The sequence below is a fragment of the Mercenaria mercenaria genome, chromosome 19, assembly GCF_021730395.1.
Source record: "Mercenaria mercenaria strain notata chromosome 19, MADL_Memer_1, whole genome shotgun sequence".
In the NCBI taxonomy this organism is placed as follows: domain Eukaryota; kingdom Metazoa; phylum Mollusca; class Bivalvia; order Venerida; family Veneridae; genus Mercenaria; species Mercenaria mercenaria.
Window position 1 is genome coordinate 8,653,595 of NC_069379.1, and position 19,372 is coordinate 8,672,966.

Genomic DNA, 19,372 nt, shown 5'->3' on the forward strand with positions numbered 1-19,372 from the left:
AATATGCTTATACATTTCCAATATATTCATTCATCTGTCATTTTCATTTTCATATTGATTAACCATAGTGACGGGCCTCAAACATATCAAGTTGACTTTCTCGCACTCCAATGGCATGTATGCGCACTTCAGTAAATAGAGATTATTGTGGTTCATGCCATGTTTTTTCTTCTTCTTGTCTTATCTTTACAGTTAACTGTTCATTTCATTTATTGCATTATTCATTAGTCTTTCATTTCATGCCATATATGTATTGTGTACTGCTATCATTTGGAAATATAGAAATATACACTTCAGTAAATTTTGTAATAGAGAATATTGTGTCATATTTTCTTGTTCTGTGTTACGATGATACAATTATTGGTCATATGGAGGCTTTCCAGCTTTGATGCTGGAGGAAGACACCAGTTGCCCCTCCGTGCACTATTCCATCACGAGCGGGCACCACCGATCTTCCGTAAGCCAGCTGGAAGGCTTCCTCACATGAAGAATTCAACGCCCCGAGTGAGGCTCAAATCCAAATCGATGAGGGTCAAGTGATTTAAAGTCAGCGACCTTAACCACTCGGCCACAGAAGTCCGCTTGCCGCTTTTTAGCTCAGAAATAGAGAATAACAGGTTCCTGTAGCTTTTTAAAAAGAGGTGTTTGAAATAGTCATTATACAGCTCTTATTATGCTCCTCCGACCCGAACATGGATCGGGGTGGGGTTGGGGGAGGGGGGGTAAGGTGTTGTGGGAAGAAAGATACATGTTGTATTCAATCTGATAGCCTGACTAAGTGCATTTGCTAATCGCTGAACAATCGGCCACCGTCCTCTTTACTGACTCATAACTGAGTGGTGGATCACTGCCTATTTCATAAACGCTAGGTAACATGGTAACGTATGAGCAATCATATACGAATGAACACATTGTTCCGTCGGAACTTTAATCTTCGATCAGTTTTACCTGTTTTGAAACCTTCATGAAATATACAAAACTTTTCAACATTCAAATCAATCTCTAACGTTTCAAATTAATTTCAATATTTTTGAATGCACTTCCATTAACATTTATCAGGAAGTTTTCAAAAGTGTGCTCATTACTGCAAATTTGATTAGGATAGAGCCTACTGCGTTATTCATTTAAGTCATACCTACTTCTAAGAGACAGTGCTTATTGAAACGCGCGCTTGTTGAAAAACAACAAAACGAATTCGTTACCTTCATTGAGCAGAAAATAAATAGAATATATTGTCATCATTGCCTGTCTATCTGATTCAATATTAAAATAATTTTAGCTTCGAGCATGCTATGACCTCTGAATATTTAAACTATATTTTTTCTTGTTCTTTGTGCTTTTAACATCGGTATATTTTTTCATTTCAGTTTATTAATCAGTAATTCACAAGACTGGCAATTGGATGAATATTCAAGCGAATATTTACGCCGGAAACTGACTTTGTTCACAAATGTAGAGCGCCTGTTTAAATTGCAGACTACGGTAAATATCGGATTCAAGCAATTTGAATGAAAAAGTATCTTTATTGTATATATTTTGTAACCATGGTAATACTAACCCTAACCTTTAGTCAGTATTTTATACATAGTATACACTAAATGTATGCAGACATGCAGTAATTTGCGTATTTTTGCAGCGCGTTCCATTTGATAATCACTTCCGTACATGCACAGAAGACCGCTCCAGCTTTGCAATGAGCAACATCGATATTATACTGAACGAAAAGACTGGCTTCAGTTACTGAAAAATTATATATTTGTAAAACCTTAATGAATTCTGAAATTAAGTCTACACTAGTCACAGTATTTCTTTAGCACTCAATTGCTTTTTTCGTTTCGGGTAAATGTTATACAAATGTGAGTTGGACTAACAATCGTATTTTTTGCAGCATGTTTTTTTTTCTTGTTTGTTGATGGAATTCTAATATAGTATGTTATTCTCGCAGGGTGGAATATCCACTTTAATTTTTATCTGTCTATGGAGTATTCTATGTGTTGTTGTTCTGTATTGTATCTGTTTATTATCTGTCAATCCCGTATTTCCAATATGCTTATACATTTCCAATACATTCATTCATCTGTCATTTTCATTTTCATATTGATTAACCATGGTGACGGGCCTCAAACATATCAAGTTGACTTTCTCGCACTCCAATGTCATGTATGCGCACTTCAGTAAATAGAGATTATTGTGGTTCATGCCATGTTTTTTCTTCTTCTTGTCTTATCTTTACAGTTAACTGTTCATTTCATTTATTGCATTATTCATTAGTCTTTCATTTCATGCCATATATGTATTGTGTACTGCTTTCATTTGGAAAGATAAAAATATACACTTCAGTAAATTTTGTAATAGAGAATATTGTGTCATATTTTCTTGTTCTGTGTTACGATGATACAATTATTGGTCATATGGAGGCTTTCCAGCTTTGATGCTGGAGGAAGACCCCAGTTGCCCCCCCCCCCCCCCCCCCCCCCCGTGCACTATTCCATCACGAGCGGGCACCACCGATCTTCCGTAAACCAGCTGGAAGGCTTCCTCACATGAATAATTCAACGCCCCGAGTGAGGCTCGAACCCACATCGATGAGGGGCAAGTGATTTAAAGTCAGCGGCCTTAACCACTCGGTCACAGAAGTCCGCTTGCCGCTTTTTAGCTCAGAAATAGAGAATAACAGGTTCCTGTAGCTTTTTATAAAGAGGTGTTTGAAATAGTCATTATACAGCTCTTATTATGCTCCTCCGACCCGAACATGGATCGGGGTGGGGTTGGGGTGGGGGGGGGGGGGGGGGGGGTAAGGTGTTGTGGGAAGAAAGAGACATGTTGTATTCAATCTGATAGCCTGACTAAGTGCATTTGCTAATCGCTGAACAATCGGCCACCGTCCTCTTTACTGACTCATAACTGAGTGGTGGATCACTGCATATTTCATAAACGCTAGGTAACATGGTAACGTATGAGCAATCATATACGAATGAACACATTGTTCCGTCAAAACTTTAATCTTCGATCAGTTTTACCTGTTTTGAAACCTTCATGAAATATACAAAACTTTTCAACATTCAAATCAATCTCTAACGTTTCAAATTAATTTCAATATTTTTGAATGTACTTCCATTAGCATTTATCAGGAAGTTTTCAAAAGTGTGGTCATTACTGCAAATTTGATTAGGATTGTTTCAGAACGTGTTATGCATTGACGTCCCGTCGACCGGCTTTATTTGGCGCCACACATGTGTCATGAAATTGATCTAGTGCTTATATGAATCGAAATAAAACAAAGCCAGAACCTTGAAATTCGTCAAACATTTGGGGCGCTCACGCGGTGCTGTGATCGGCGTCGGAGGTGTAACTAATTTTATTTGTTGTCATGAACAAACTCTGTCAAACCGAGTCTATCAATCGAGTCAATTTTGCTTGGCTGAATTGTATGCTTCCAAAGGATCTTCTCACAGAATTTGTTCACAATGAATTGCTAACAAAGGAATTCGTGCGTAAACTGTATATCTTCTCCAATATAATATGTTCTTTCAAATACGAATTCATTACACGATAACAATAAATTAGCCACATTGCATTTGTGTCAAAAAATATATTGTGATACAAGCATGCACTATTTTTGCCGACATGAACATATAATTTGAGTAATTTTCGTATTGCTGATGTGAGGTAACCTAATGGAATTAAACTAATGCAAAAACCTTCACGTTTTGTACATCATAACATTTTACGTTTTGCTGAAAATAAAAGAGAAAAGAAATGAAACGGAAATAAAGTAAACAAATCTGAACACTGAAAAAGTAGGAATCCAAGTGTCCCTACGGACTTCATACACCTGGGTAGAACCAGCGCAGGACCTTTCGCAAGCCAGACAGGTGGCTACCATGCACGAGAACTATAGAGTAGGACTCGCACCAACAGATGTGAATGGCAAGTTGTTCGAAGTCCGTGACTTTATATATATATTGTTACTTGTCGGCGAGGGCCCTTTTTGCTTTTATTGTACAATAATGCCAAATTTTTAGATGTAAAATTTCATAATTTATGAGCCGCGCCATGAGAAAACAAACATAATGGCTTTGCGACCAGCATGGACCCAGACCAGCCTGTGCATCCGCGCAGTCTGGTCAGGATCAATACTGTTCGCTTTCAAAGCCTATTGCAATATGAGAAACCGTTAGCGAACAGCATGGATCCTGACCAGACTGCGCGGATGCGCAGGCTGGTCTGGATCCATGCTGGTCGCAAAGCCACTATGTTGGTTTTCTCATGACGCGGCTCATATTTTTTTCTAACTGCAAAAAAACAACTGTCATAAGACATCTAAACAATGTTTTACATGTACGGATTTTAAAAAGAAATGGAGTATGCATTTGAAGGTTCGTAAAACATAAACGTAATACAACTTTTATGACCATTTAATGGCAAATTTTTACCAAGCTGACGACCAAAAGTCCTGTAATCACCATATATAAAGTAACCTAAACCATCAAAATGGTGTGTGCAAATATCTCAAGTTTAAAATGACACAATATGAGTAGCTACATTTAAAAAATCCAATAAAATGTTGCAATATAATAATAAGAAATAAGATTTTCTACATGCTTAAATGAGATTAAAAAAAATCCTGTACTTGTAGCTATTAAGGTTGTGGAGCCATAATGAAAAGTGGCAATCTCCGAAATGCGTCGTCTCCTTGCACGAAAAACAAAAATATGAACTAAGAAAATCCTGAAGCTGACAATTGTGCGCATTTTAAGCAGCCTAGTATATGGCAAATATAAGAATGAATACCTTTTAGTGGGCTCATTGGCCGAGAGGGCTAAGACGCTTTCCTACGAGGTGAAGACCCCTGGTTCGAATCCTGGCTACTTCCACTGCGGTTTGTCCTCAGGTAGTGCACTTTATCAAGATTGCCTCAGTCGACGTAGCTGTAAATGGGTACCAGCAAATTGCTGGAGGTAAGGTTTAATTGGTTTTAACTGTTCTTAATAAAGGGCCGCTAAAAAGCTCTACAAAGCTTATATTAATTGTTTCACAAAGCGACGGTAAATAAGATTTAGAGACAATAAGATTTTCAGACAATCATGGTGTAGCACCCTTTAAATCTGAAGGTAAAACTTATACCAAACCATATGATAAAGCAACAATTCTAAACAAACAATTTGATTCTGTTTTCTCAAAACCTAAACCAGTCTGTCTTAAACAACTTTGTGAATTAAACCTCTTTGAAAGTGACAAAATTCAACAAGTGAATAAAATGACCGACATTGATATAACTGTAGAAGGTGTTTTGAAAATGCTCAAGTATCTAAATCCAAACAAGGCGTCTGGCCCGAATCAGCTGTCGCCAAGATTACTTAAAGAACTTTCTCTCGAAACAGCTCCATTTAAAGTCTTCCAGAACTCACTGAGAACTGGTATAGTTCCAAAAGACTGGAAACTGCTATCGTTGCACCTGTATACAAAACGGGTCCTAAATATAAAGTCAGAAACTATCGGCCAATTTCTTTGACCTGCATAGCCTCCAAACTAATGGAGCATATCATGGTCTCTGACATCATGCGCCATCTCGACAACAACAGTCTTCGCACACCTTTCCAACATGACTTCCGTTCTAAACATAGCTGTGAAACTCAACTATTATCCTTCACACAAGAAATGTTTGACAATCTCCAATCTGGAAAACAAACAAATCTCATTGTAATGGATTTCTCGAAAGCTTTCGACAAGGTCGATCATCAACTTCTTCTCTGTAAACTCATGAAACTTGGTGTCAACAAAACATCTCTATCCTGGATTCGATCTTTCCTTAGTAATCGTTCTCAATCTGTAGTAGTTGAAGGCTCAAACTCTGATTCTTTACCAATTCTATCAGGGGTTCCCCAAAGTTCAGTGTTGCGTCCTTTTCTCTTCCTTTGCTTCATCAATGACCTTCCTGACTCTGTTAAAAGTAGAATACGTTTACTTGCTGATGACACTATACCTCACCATCGACTCATTAGTAGACTCTTACAAACTTCAAATGATTTGACAAAATTAGAAGAATGGGAACGTAAATGGTCCATGGAATTCAATCCTGATAAATGCGAAAACTTACTAGAATCTCTAAAAAAATATTTCATCTTTCCATATAAATTACATTATCAAGAACTAAAAACTACAGAAAATGCTAAATATCTTGAGATTACTACTAGTGATGACTTTAGTTGGAAAAAAAAAACATATTGAAATTACATCTTCAAAAGCTAGTAACACTCTCAGATTTATAAAAAGAATTGTACAATGTAATAACCGTAATATCAAAAACATATGTTCGCCCACAATTAGAATACTGTAACACCATATGGCATCCATGGCAGAAAAACTTAGCATATGAGATAGAAAAGGTACAAAGAGCTGCAGCCAGATATGTTATGAATTATTGCTCATACCAAAGAAGCGTAACATTAATGCTTGAAACTCTTAAATGGCAGACATTAGAACAAAGAAGAATTATTATATAAGTATATGTAACATGCATCTCTGATTATGTTGTATAAAATATCACACAACTTCGTCTCTGTAGATCATAGCCACCTGACAGCCTCCAGAAATTTAAACTTTATCACTCCATCTTCAAGAGCACAATATCGTATGAACTCCACCCCCCACCCCTCCCACCCGCACAATCAGATACTGGAACGCCTTACCGTAATATTAACATCAAGGACAGTGCGAACCTTCAGTGCTTAACATCTTACCTAGACTCGTATATGTACTAATGCCATTATCCTGTTTTTATTTTTAACAAGCTGTATATAGATCTATTACTGCTCTTACACTCCTAACACATGTATCATAACATAGCAACATGCTTTTAACAACTGTCCCGACCTCGCAGTTATGATCAGAAATTGGTGGTTGGGAGTATTTCCGTAGATGTAGATGTAGATGTAGATGTAGATTTACCTTTCATATACTTTTCAGTGATCATTCAGCTATGGCTAACCTAGATAAAAATGTGCTAGACAGCTCTGAAAAGTCCAATATGTGAGCTTACTAAAAAGCATATGAGTCTTTCTAGAATGAATATTTTACTCAACTCTTACACTTTAAAGACATGATTCAGTGTATTTTGTACATAAAACTTGTACACCATGACCATTTACACTGTACAAAATCTTAAATTGTGTATCACAGCTGAGCTTTCTGGCCAAAACAGCCCCTCTCTAGTGTTTGGCACCAGTCACACTAATTAAGAGGAACTAGAGCGTCTTCTGTATAGTACACTATCCTGTCGCTATTAAAACATTATTTACATGTAGGACACCATAGGGACAAGTTGAGACCTATATATATATGCCTATGTAGACCTTCCAGCGAGGTTTAATTATCAAAACACGCATTTCAAAAACAAATTTAAAGTAATGTGTAACCGTGTATAAAGATATGCTAAACATGTACGTATAAATTTATGCGAAATATTACAATGTAATAGCAAGACTGAAATATTAAATTAATGTTTTGGGGACCGTAGAATACTTCTCCTGTCGTGTAGCTAAATATCCGCGCACCTGCTACGGAAACTCCCGAAGAAGACATTATCCAATCATTGTATCCATTTCCCGCGATCCGTTACGGACTTGTTGCCAAGTGATGTTTACCAACATGGCGGATTTATGTTCGTAAATCTTTCAGGATATTTTCACGTTTGAATCAACAAGTTACAGACATAACAAGTTGAAATTATCCAGAGTAAGGTTTTCATTTGATACTGATTGTAAAATTCATGTCAGGAATGAAACTGTTTTGTTTTTATGGCGTTTCAGTTGATTTTTCCGTTAATGATGGAGATTGAAAATTTCAGCAGTAGGTTGTGTAATTATCTATCATTAACAAAACACCAAAATTGACTTGAAGTTTTCGAAGTGCTTATTTACGATGACATCCATATTGATGTAGACATATCTGTAAGGGCCAGTGTACTGCAATATTTTTTGTGTTTTTTACATGTGAATAATTGTTCAAAAAGTTGTCTCAGAAAGTTCAGTAGTCAGTACAATTTCATGAATTCCTTCCCCTTAAAAAGGTGAAATATTTCTGGTTGTCACCTAATTAAAAACATTTTCATTGTGTTAGAGTTTATTTAGATGTCTCTTCTGATATACGTTTACTGGTACTGATGATAAACCCGGACAGATGATAAAGTCGAACACCTTGGAAATATTCGATTGCAATCGGTTATTTATAAAATTGAACACACCATCTAATATTTTCCACTTACAACACCAACTGGTGTAAACAAAAACAAAATTGGTAAATATTCTGTATAAATAAATGACTTACATAAATTTGTATAAAAAATATTTATCCCAAATTACTGGGGAAGAGGGTGTTTTTTGCGCATGCTCACTGTCGAAACATGAAGGCCTGACATTTGTTAACTTTTCATTACTTGATCAGGAATGACTGTTGCAGCTTTTTGGGGAAAGTTTCAATATAATAATACCAAGAACATTTTGTAAACGACAAAGGGTTCGAATTTATCATCAGTCAACGTTCATAAAGACCCCTTTTTACATTCCCCCTTTCAGACCCTCACTTCTAGTGAGTTTGCTTACTAAATATAAATTTGAATTATGTAAAGTTTTCAGCAAAGGTTAAGCTTTATTTTGATACGGACCATTGATTTCAATTTGCAGAAATAAAAAAAGTTACAGGTAAAAAACCTCATTTTCTGTTCGGGTTTATCATCAGTACCAGTATTATCTATCTAGCTTAAGTTGCAAGGCAGATCTGTTTTATAGACTGAAATTTACCTTATATTTGCCTCAATGTCTTGAGGAGTTAGGATCAGTACTGAGGTGGAAATTGACACATTTTTATTTTAAACTTCATGATTTATAGTTCAACATACACATCAAGCTAGTGAGGTTTAGAAATAACCAGTAGATACACACACAACTTTACATGACTGAGGTAGGAAGTTAATGGTGTAAGTGGAAAACACAGTGACATACATGACGTTTATAAGCATTTTGTCTACAAAACAGGTTTATCATTAGTTAGGACATATAGTGATTGTATTTAGAATGAGTTTTCCAGACAATTGTAATGAAGCCTCCAAAGTTATTGACGCGATTTGCGTCACTGTTTATATACACAGGAAGGAAAATTTTCCGCATTGATTTGAATGGTAGATGTGTTGTAACTTGTGCGCGGAGTGCGTTTTAGTCTCAATATATCAAAGAGCCCTTTGCGTACAATTAGTTGGACTACTTAATCTAGCTAGCCTTGTTCAGGCAGTCCCAGTATTGTATTACAAAACTGGGGACATCTGCACTTTACTGGTTCCCACTTTCAATAGATACACTCTCTTTATTCCTATAGAATCTGCCGCCCAGTCACCTAGGTTTTTCTTTTTCATTGATTGAATAGATTAATGTTACAATTTATTTATATAAGTGATTGTAACAAGCATCCCCTGCTTTTTAAAATCCAATGAGGTAGTGCATACTGGTAATGTGCAATTTCTAGCCCAAAACCTTGAAAACTGATCACACAATGCTATTCTGTTGAAGGTCGAACATGACATAAGATTCAGGGTTATTAGTTTCAGGTGTTTATTTTCAAGAGATAAGATAAAAAGGATATACATAAACATTATTTATATTTGATCAAAACACAGCACCTTTTGTGCTACTAAAAATGTATTTACTTACAACCACTAACATAGGCGTACTGTATCTCACCGAGAAAAATGTTTTTAACCAGCATTTATATAAATGATTTTTATTGTAGTTTTTTGAAGAGGGAAGATGTCCTACGGACAGCCTCTGACTCGTCAGAGCCTTAATGGCCAGATGAGTGGCAGAGTTAATGGAACTGCAGCAGTAAATGGCCAGACTGGGGCCTCACTAGACACTCAATTAAATGGAGGTACAAATGGACCTTTGGCTGGCCTCAAGGCTGTAGACCCAGAGCAACTGAAAGCCAGGTTGTATTCATATGCCCCTCAGCAAGCTGCCATCAATCCAAGAGTGCTAAGATTTAACAGAGTTACACAGACACAGACCAAAAAGGCAAACATACCGACAGCTCCTAAACTAGAACCTGTTGTAAGTCTACAGCCATTTTTCATTTTGAGAAATAACAAGAAATTGAAGATGGTGCATATGAAGATTTTTGCACTGTTTTAAATCATGTTTCAAACATTATCTTATTATATGATTTAATAATAATATGTAAATATGTACATGTATGTGATTGTATCACATTAGTATATATTTCATACTTATTCAAAAAACAAATTGCTTAAAATAATCAGAGTCCCCTTAAATCAAGCTCCTAAAAACGCTAACTAGTGAAAGTGTAAAAATGCCATTTTGCCCTGTTTTAGAACCAAGCTGAGTTTGAAATTCAAGAATGATTATTACATTGGTTTTTATACAGTGTTCCCACTGGCATTTAAAGTAACTATTGGGGTTGAAAACTGAGTTTTTCTTGCACTTTTGCACCCGCTTTACTAGGAGATATATAACAGGTGTCTCCAAAACTAGGTGTGCAAAATTCCATTCTGAGGGTGAAAAACCCTCATTTGGGGTTTCTGTGGACACAGTTTTTTATAATTATAAACGAATGTTGAATGGCATTTGACAAAACTGTAAAAGTTGATTTTTTAACTCGGTATTTCAGCATGCTGTGTCTTGAAAAAAAAGCTCTATGTTATGGTTATTTCACTTCAAATTACTTAGTATTTTTAATCTTTTATTTAATAGCCTAGTTTACAAAAGTACCAAGAAAGAAACCAACCCCAGTACATACAGCGCATGAACAAAGAGAGGATAGAAGCTGAGAAATTAGCTAAACTGGCAGCTGAAGAACCTCTCAAGAAGAAAAGAAAAAGTTCTGGTGCACCCCTTCCTCTAGAGAGGCCCGAGGGAATGCCGCCTTCTCCTTTGCCTGACTTACCAGATGATTTGAAACAGAAACAAGAAGCCCTTGGACCTAGAGCTCCAACTCCACCCAAGCAGGCCAAGGCTAGCACACCTAGAGGCAGGGTGCATGCTGCTGGACCAGTTATTCCACCTTCAACAAAACCAAAAGGTTAGATTTATTTCTTTATTGTTCATTCCAGAATGATAAAATTATGCCAAGTAATAAAGATAGTTTGATTATCTGCAACAGGGTATAACTTTCTAGTAAATTTTGTTTTGTTGCATAATTTCAGTTGTTAATTCTTACTCTATCTTAGATATTTGTTCATTGGCTTGGTCGTTTATATTAAAGATATTATAGAATTAAAATTCAAATTATCTTTAAATAGGCAGCCTATTAACCTTGGATATACTCACAGATCTGAAAATTTCAAAAGAACTGTCAAATATATTTAGTTAAGTTGCAAACTGTGATGTAACACCAGTTTTATCAGAATACTTAAAGAAAGAATGGATTTAATTTCTAAAACAAATTGAAGCACTAGACACTAAATTATTTGTTTTCACCATTGAAGTTTCTTAATCCAAATCGAGACAGTGGCTTACATGGGGAAGGGTTTCCATTTTTCTTTAGTCCTGGTTAAGACAAGTTCATAGATCTATGTATTATCTTTCAAGAATTGGTTATGTTTTCTGTTCGACAGTTTTGGAGACTTATGAGGGAATGAATGACACAGGCAAGATCACACAGCTTATCAAAGATCATGAGAAGATTGGGTTCCTCTATCTCAGTCCGGCTGTACCGAAATCTTCAGTGGATTATCACTATTATAACCTAAAGTAAGTTTATAACCTGCAAATTCCTAAAATGGACCGGTCCATCATTGTTTTTAGGCAGTACCATTTATTATTCAAAGGGGGTGTTCACTGAAAATTTACTGACTGAATAGCAAATGGGCACACCATGATCAGCCTGCATTGGTCTCAAAGGAAGTATCACTTGCTGCCAGCAGGATACTTTAAAGTTTAAGAGAAAAGGATCAATAGTAATTTTTTAACAAGCCAGAAGTGAGCTATTCCTTGAAATATAAATTCAGAAACAGCATTTGTTTAATGATTTTCTTCGACTGACACTTGTCTTGCAAAAGAATTGCATAAATATCAACAGAATCATTGCCAACAACATTTTTAATCAGGCTAAATAGTAAATATAAATAATACAGACTGTTTGTATCTAAACTTTAAATTGTTACAAGTAAACTATATATGGGCAACTCCGGAAGTCAGTTAATAGTTTAGTTAGGTAAGGTACAGAAGACGCTCCTGAATCCCTGATGTTAACTTTGTCCTATAGCCTTATGGGCGTAAAACACCAGTATAATGGACTGTTATGAAGTTCAATAATTCTAATTGGAGGACTGGTTTTGTATTCGTACATGTTACCATCTAGTGTTGGCTGTAATAAGATGAATCTTTCTTTCCTTTTTTGCTAAAATAGATTTACATGATGTTGACTTATTGAGACATTTCGTTTTAGGGTGGTTAACCATGAGAATATTAACAAGACAGACTATTGTACGATCAGCCAGAAGGGAGTTACCCGTATCCGTAGCGACGATGAAACAGAATTTGTAACACTAGACAGATGGGAACAGGAGTATGAATACTTCAGAAAACTGATCAAGGTAAGAATGGCTATATATAGAATAATTAATCGTTGGCTGTATGTTTGTAATATGCCTTTTTATACACAGATATATATATAGGCTATCACAAAGGTCATTGCATTGGACAATACAGTGAAAGAACTACTTTGAACAAAGTTTAGGGTCAGGTCGCTGACTTCAAATCATTTGCCCCTCATTGATGTGGGTTTGAGAATCACTCGGCGCTTTGAATTCTTCATGTGTGGAAGCCATCCAGCTGGCTTGCGGAAGGACGGTGGTTCTACCCAGGTGCCTGCTCGTGATGAAATAATACACGGAGGGGCACCTGGGGTGCACCATCAAAGCTGGAAAGTCGCCATATGACCTATGATTGTGTCAGTGCGACGTTAAACCCAACCAAAATTGAATACAAGTCACTTTTTCAAATAAAGAGCTTTAACTAAGCTTATTGACTACTTTGCCGTACAAAGAACAGTTTGTCTTTGGTGTTGATATTTTAATGATGTTTCAATTGTTGATCATGTTTAAAATAAGTCTTATTTTAATTAATGCTGTTAGTACGTAAGTACTGTAAAATCATGAATATTAATGGGGGAATAATTTACATTATGCGTCAATTTACAAAATTAAATCTCAATGAATAAATTTCTTATTCATCATTATTCATACATCAAATTAGAATTTCAAACATTCGTATCCCCACGGAATAGCTGATTTGGCTGTAAAACCAACGATTTTATGCACATGTATTATTATTGAAATCAAATCATTCCACAGTAAATTTTTCATTTAGGTAGAGAGGTACAACATCTTGTAGTATTTCTTAATTTGAGCCGCGCCATGAGAAAACCAACATAGTGGGTGTGCGACCAGCATGGATCCAGACCAGCCTGCGCATCCGTGCAGTCTGGTCAGGATCCATGCTGTTCGCTTTCAAAGCCTATAGTAATTAGAGAAACTGTTAGCGAACAGCATGGATCCTGACCAGACTGCGCGGATGCGCAGGCTGGTCTGGATCCATGCTGGTCGCAAAGCCACTATGTTGGTTTTCTCATGGCACGGCTCATTTATTTTGTTATAACCTATTATCAACATGATCAAACTTTAAGCAAAATTAGATACATGTATAAATGTGTTTCAGATACCCACATTTGCCCTGTTCAGAAAATGGAAAGCTTTCAGTGTATGGCGAGGAAATGTGAAGTCAAAGAAGATTGCACAATGCAAAAAGGCTCTCAATGCAAATCTGTTTATCGTTAATCCGGTAAGTGGTAACCCAGTTTTAAACCCTTACCCTGCTAAATTTCTGTAATGAACTTGTCCATCTTTCAATTTGGACAATACCATTTACTGCTAAAAAGGATGCTTGCCAAAAAGATACTGACTGTATGGCGAACAGTGCAGATCTTTATCAGACTGCAGGGATGTACTGCTGAAAGGAATGCTTGCCAAAAAGATACTGACTATATGGCGAACAGTGCAGATCTTTATCAGACTGCAGGGATGTGCAGACTGATCATGATCTGCATTGGTTGCAATGGCTAAATCAACTGTGTCTAGCATAATAAGGGGTAACTTTATAGTTGTCATGTTAGGTAAGAAGCGATTTGTTTCAGTTTTATTTTGTCATCAGACATATTGATTTAAAGTCAAATACAGTTTAGCCTGTATTGAGTGGTAAAGCCACTGAACCATCATAATCTGGCTGCCCAAAGTGGTGGCTGCCCAAGACAGTTGATATTATATCAAAAAGTCAGTGTGGGATGCAAGCTGTCTTGCTACTTAGGCCTCAAAAAAAATTCTTTGTTTCCGGTAACATGCTGAAAAAAATTAGGGTAGGTAGGTCGGATTTTTTTTTTTTTTGGAAATTTTTTTTATTAAGGGGGACTTTTCGGAAATTATTTTTTTGTCAAAAAATGATTACAAATAAGGACGTAATGCCTTTAGAGCATCAGTAAGTTGATTTCTAACATCACTGGCTATGTTTAAAGCATAAAAAGTGCAGTTTTGCATCTTTTTATTAAAAAGTTGAAAAAAATATTCTCCAAGGTCATAAAAACATTTAGGGTCGGGCCAAAAATTTAGGATAGGTCGGGATACCGGAAACAAACAATTTTTTTTTTATGCCTTAAGGCATATGGTTGCTTAATATAGGTGGCCACCAAGACAGTTTCAGCTGTGCATAAAGTTTTATAGGTTTATTTTGAAAAGAATTGTCACATGCAATGGTCAGGAAAAGTGAAACTATTGCAAAAATACTCAGTCCATTTCTTCATGATTTTAGTTGTGTTTTCTTGTCTGACATAGATATGATTTTGTCTTTTTGTCTTCCTGCAGTAACATGTAGCAAAGGTTTAGAACAAAATCACTTTTTGTCGGCTTAAATACATGTATAAAGTTCTGCGATGAATTGTTTAAAGCCATAGATTATGTAGTGTGTTTGATTTTTAATACACAATTGGAAATGTTACATCGAGCTTAATCTTATTTGTTTCTGGTAGGACAATCATGGTGAAATAATGATTAATACTCAATTAATATTCTATTTTAAAGTCCCTGAGACCAGCTTTGATGAATGTACGAGAGATGTGTCACAGGATCAGTGACATGGGTCTGTGCAAGGTGGAGAAAGGACACACATACTCTCTGAGAGAGTTTAATGAGGCACAGTTCACACAGCTTAGCGAGGTAGCCGGACGCTTGATGGAATTCCGAGACTTGGTGAAGGAAGTGGTCAGGAGCGCATGCCGTACCGCTCTCCTTGAGGCAGGATTCACACCTGACGATTACTTTTATGATGGAGGGGAAAGCCCAGGTATATTTTCTGACAGTTCAATTACTTACAAGCACCTTGTTAAAAATGAGTGTATTAAAAATATTGTATTTCATTGATAAGATATTTCATGATATCTTGAAAATTCTTGAAACCACTCCCAAATTCATTGATCCTGGTTGAAAACCAAACTTGCATCTAGTATGATGACACATGTTTGACCCAGCAGGGTTCAAACCCTTGACATTCAGATTAAACGCCTGAAAAATCAGCTGTTAGCCTTTTTCACAACAATTATTACTCTATTTCTTCTCATACTTTTTTTGTTTTTGTTATATTCTTTAACTGATTCAATTTTACAATAATTTAGGAGATTTTGGTGCCCCTGGTACGGCCTCAAGCTATCTTATGCAGAGCAACTATGATATGGACATCTATGGTGAGGCCCCTGATAAAATGACATACACAGAGCAGGCCAACAAGAGAGAACATTGTAAACGTCTCACATGGTTAGTTGCATTGTTTTTTTTTTGAGGTTATTAAACTGAATATCATATACTGCAAAATCATAAATTTTCACGGGGGAGTAATTTTTTGTGTCCAGTGAAGCAGAAAATTCTCATTCGTTTTACGTCCAAATGGCGGGAATCCACAAATTAACATTTTTGTGACATCTCAGAAAACACCAAATATCCTGTTGCACAAAAATAAATGATTCCTTCTAAAAGGCTTGGAGTTGATAAAAGACCATCTTTCAGCGATAGGTATTGTGTAGGATTTTTTCTTACTAAATTTGATGAATGGCAAAAATTTCAAGTTAAGTTACAATAAGAAGATTTTTTGCTATGTTCCTTAGAAACTTGTACAAGTTTGCCATCTAAATTTTTCCCCTTTAAATAAGTTGCACAAAAATTTGTCACATTGAAAAGATTGTTAATTGATGATAAATGTGTAGTTTGTACTTTGTTGCAACACAAAATTTTTATGGTATATCTATTATAGATAAATATATGAAACATATGTATAAAGGAAAGAATTAAGCTGTATTTAGATATAAGATACTTTGCTAGCAGACTGCAATGTAACATAAACATTTCCATATCTGTGGTTATGTTTTGTTTTCAGCTTCATCCGATTGGCTGATTACTTGATTGTGAACACAATGCACGTGCTGGCAGTTAACTCTGTTTCCACACTGTTGAACTATCTAACGGAACAGTTGCAGAACACGCCCAGTCTGGCTCAGATCCAGGGTCTCGAGGAGGAGAACAAAGATGAGAAAGCTGAAGAAGAAAAGGTACTTGATTTCTTCATTTTCAGTGTAGTTTAATATTAATTTGTTTGGTTTATACTAACTTAAATAAGTATGCTTTAAAAGAGAGCTAAAGGATCTTCAATAAACACTCAACACGGTTTGCTGTGAACTAAAAACTGCACAAGACTGGTGTTTATTTGCTTTATATGTGCCCTAAATTTGATGTGGACCAAGTTGGTTCAAAATGGAAGTTTTCAGCGAGCAGACCTGCAGATTGAGTTTTACAGATGCTTTAACAACAGTTTTGCTGTAGCTCATTATGAAGATTGTAAATGATTTCTTTTGCTCTTTTGCAACACTTTTTCATTTGGTTTAGCTGTAATTTGATTTTGGAGAAGAAGTTTGTAACGGTAAATAATCCAGGAACACGCTGGGAATATAAATTTGTTTCATGTAAGGAATAGTGTTATAAACCAGTATTAAACAGCAAGCATACAAATTTTACTATTCTGTGTTGGAAACTTTTTAATATGATTTATTACCATATTGCTGAAATTCATCTTCGTGATCTGTTTTTTTGGCAAGCTCAGAGGTCAGCAATGAACATTTCACTTTTGCCATCAATTGTTAGCAAGTTCTGAAATCTACAGTGAAAATTTCTCTTTGCAGTCTTTTAACAAGCTCTGAAATCTACAGTGAAAATTTCTCTTTGCAATCTATTTTTAGAAAGCTCTGAAATCTACAGTGAAAATTTCTCTTTGCGATCTATTTTAAGCAAGCTCTGAAATCTACAGTGAAAAGTTCTCTTTGCAATCTATTTTTAGCAAGCTCTGAAATTTACAGTGAAAAGTTCTCTTTGCAATCTATTTTAAGCAAGCTCTGAAATCTGCAGTGAAAATGAGTGTAGTTAGAATGTCTTCTGTTTTCTTAAGAAAGGTTAGAAGAAATGAGTTTTGATTGTAGTGAAGTTCATTACATTTGTATTACCACAAAACTGTATTCTCTTGTTACCAAGGCAACACTCAGTCCCCTGAACACAAGTAAATCCTTCATAAATGTTTCCCTATGTTACATCAGTTACCTCGCATTGTTAATTCCTCTTGTATATTGACCTTGATTCTGTATTGGAATTTTCTACATAGTGTTTACATTTTGAACCTGTCTTTATTATAATTACAATGAGGTCATGGATACTTTTTCTGTGCGTATGTAAGTCAAAAACAGGCTGTTGACTGAAATTTTCCTCCAGAGTTGTACATGTTTTTTCACAGTCAGTGTTGATTTTAAAATACATTTCACGGATGGTTATGACTGCTTGGTAAAATATTTTGGCAAAGATTTGTGCCAAAATGCTGCTGAATGGAAATATCAGCAAATGAAGTAGGTATTGACAAAGTTATCTAGAGGTTCTATTGTGGAAGACTTCTGAAGAAGATGTCTAGTCTGCTTCCTGGAGAGTGTAATGTCAGTTATTGACAATAATTTAAAGTGTTACACATAAAAAATTTTTCTGAAAAATCTTGTTTTAAACATTAGAAAAAGGCAAAAGCTAAGGAGAAGGAGTCGGAAGATTCCGAAGACAAACCCGATAATGTTGAAGAGGTGATAATACATGCTGATTAGAACATTTTTCTTCAATTTGATGAATATGCATAATATAATATTATATACATGTATAATTATGTATCAATGAAAATCTGGTTCACTCTGAAGTTTGCTGTAATGTCCCCAAATGATACTTTTTACAGCAGAAGACAATTTCTTAATCAACTCCACAGAATAGAATGGCTGACGCAGATTGTTTAAAACAAAAAAAAATTACTCTAAAAATCACATTTTTTTGGTTTTTCTTTTTTCAAAATTTAAAGATTAATGGGAAAAAGTCTGAAAATATAATATAATGCTATCAAAATACAGCTAATTTAATAACTGTCCCAAATATGTCAGTTGGATCTTTTTTTGAAACCTAAACTTAAGCTCATGGCTTAACATTCCTAATATCTATGTGTGATTTGATAGATCTGATAAATTATTTTTTTATTAATCTTAAATTTGCTTAAAAACTATAGAATTGACAATATGTGTGTTCATCATTTTGAAGAAAATATGTTTAGGTATATATTGTATACTGGTGGTAGATCTTTTATTCAATTATTGTTTTATCATATTCTATGCTTGTTAGGTATGGTGGCTGGTCAGTGTACCATATCGTTCTGTCATGTTGGTGCATTTGAAAAGTAACAAATGAGCCGTGCCATGAGAAAACCAACATAGTGGCTTTGCGACCAGCATGGAGCCAGACCAGCCTGTGCATCCGCACAGTCTGGTCAGGATCCATGCTGTTAGCTTTTAAAGCCTACTGCAATTAGAGAAACCGTTAGCGAACAGGCTGGTCTGGATCCATGCTGGTCGCAAAGCCACTATGTTGGTTTTCCCACGGCGTGGCTCAAATTAGCAGTATGATAAATGAGATATATGTCATTCTGGCAGGTAGCACCAACATGCTATTATTTTTGTCAAGAACTTGTTGTGTTAATATGTTAAATTGTCAATCTAGCTTGGGCGTGCTCTTCTAACATGCCAGAACAATAAGGCAGAAATCAGCCACCACTGTTAGATAATTAAGATAGTAAACCTTTAATTTTTAAAAAATGGCTAGAATATATATTGATGGTTTCTATTTAAGGTTACAAGTGGACCCGTTATGACAAACATAATTTCCCTTCGGTTAAATTCTTTACGTAACTGCCATTTTTAC

General features: G+C 35.7%; 1 protein-coding gene across 3 annotated transcripts in view; it reads left to right on the forward strand.

Annotated features, from left to right (window-relative positions):
• Positions 1-7,609: 7,609 nt before the first annotated feature.
• Positions 7,610-19,372, forward strand: part of LOC123542745 (dynein axonemal heavy chain 6-like) — an 86,428-nt gene continuing 74,665 nt past the window's right edge. For 2 of the 3 annotated variants that reach the window (XM_053531110.1, XM_053531111.1), the window contains exons 1-9: positions 7,610-7,737; positions 9,784-10,100; positions 10,761-11,088; positions 11,624-11,759; positions 12,457-12,604; positions 13,728-13,850; positions 15,140-15,401; positions 15,730-15,868; positions 16,485-16,656. In XM_053531110.1, coding sequence (XP_053387085.1) covers positions 9,801-10,100; positions 10,761-11,088; positions 11,624-11,759; positions 12,457-12,604; positions 13,728-13,850; positions 15,140-15,401; positions 15,730-15,868; positions 16,485-16,656 — 1,608 coding nt within the window. In that variant the 5' untranslated portion in view covers positions 7,610-7,737; positions 9,784-9,800. Of the gene's footprint in view, positions 7,738-9,783; positions 10,101-10,760; positions 11,089-11,623; positions 11,760-12,456; positions 12,605-13,727; positions 13,851-15,139; positions 15,402-15,729; positions 15,869-16,484; positions 16,657-18,150; positions 18,217-19,372 lie in introns of all 3 variants that reach the window. The other variant, XM_053531109.1, reaches the window with a different exon arrangement.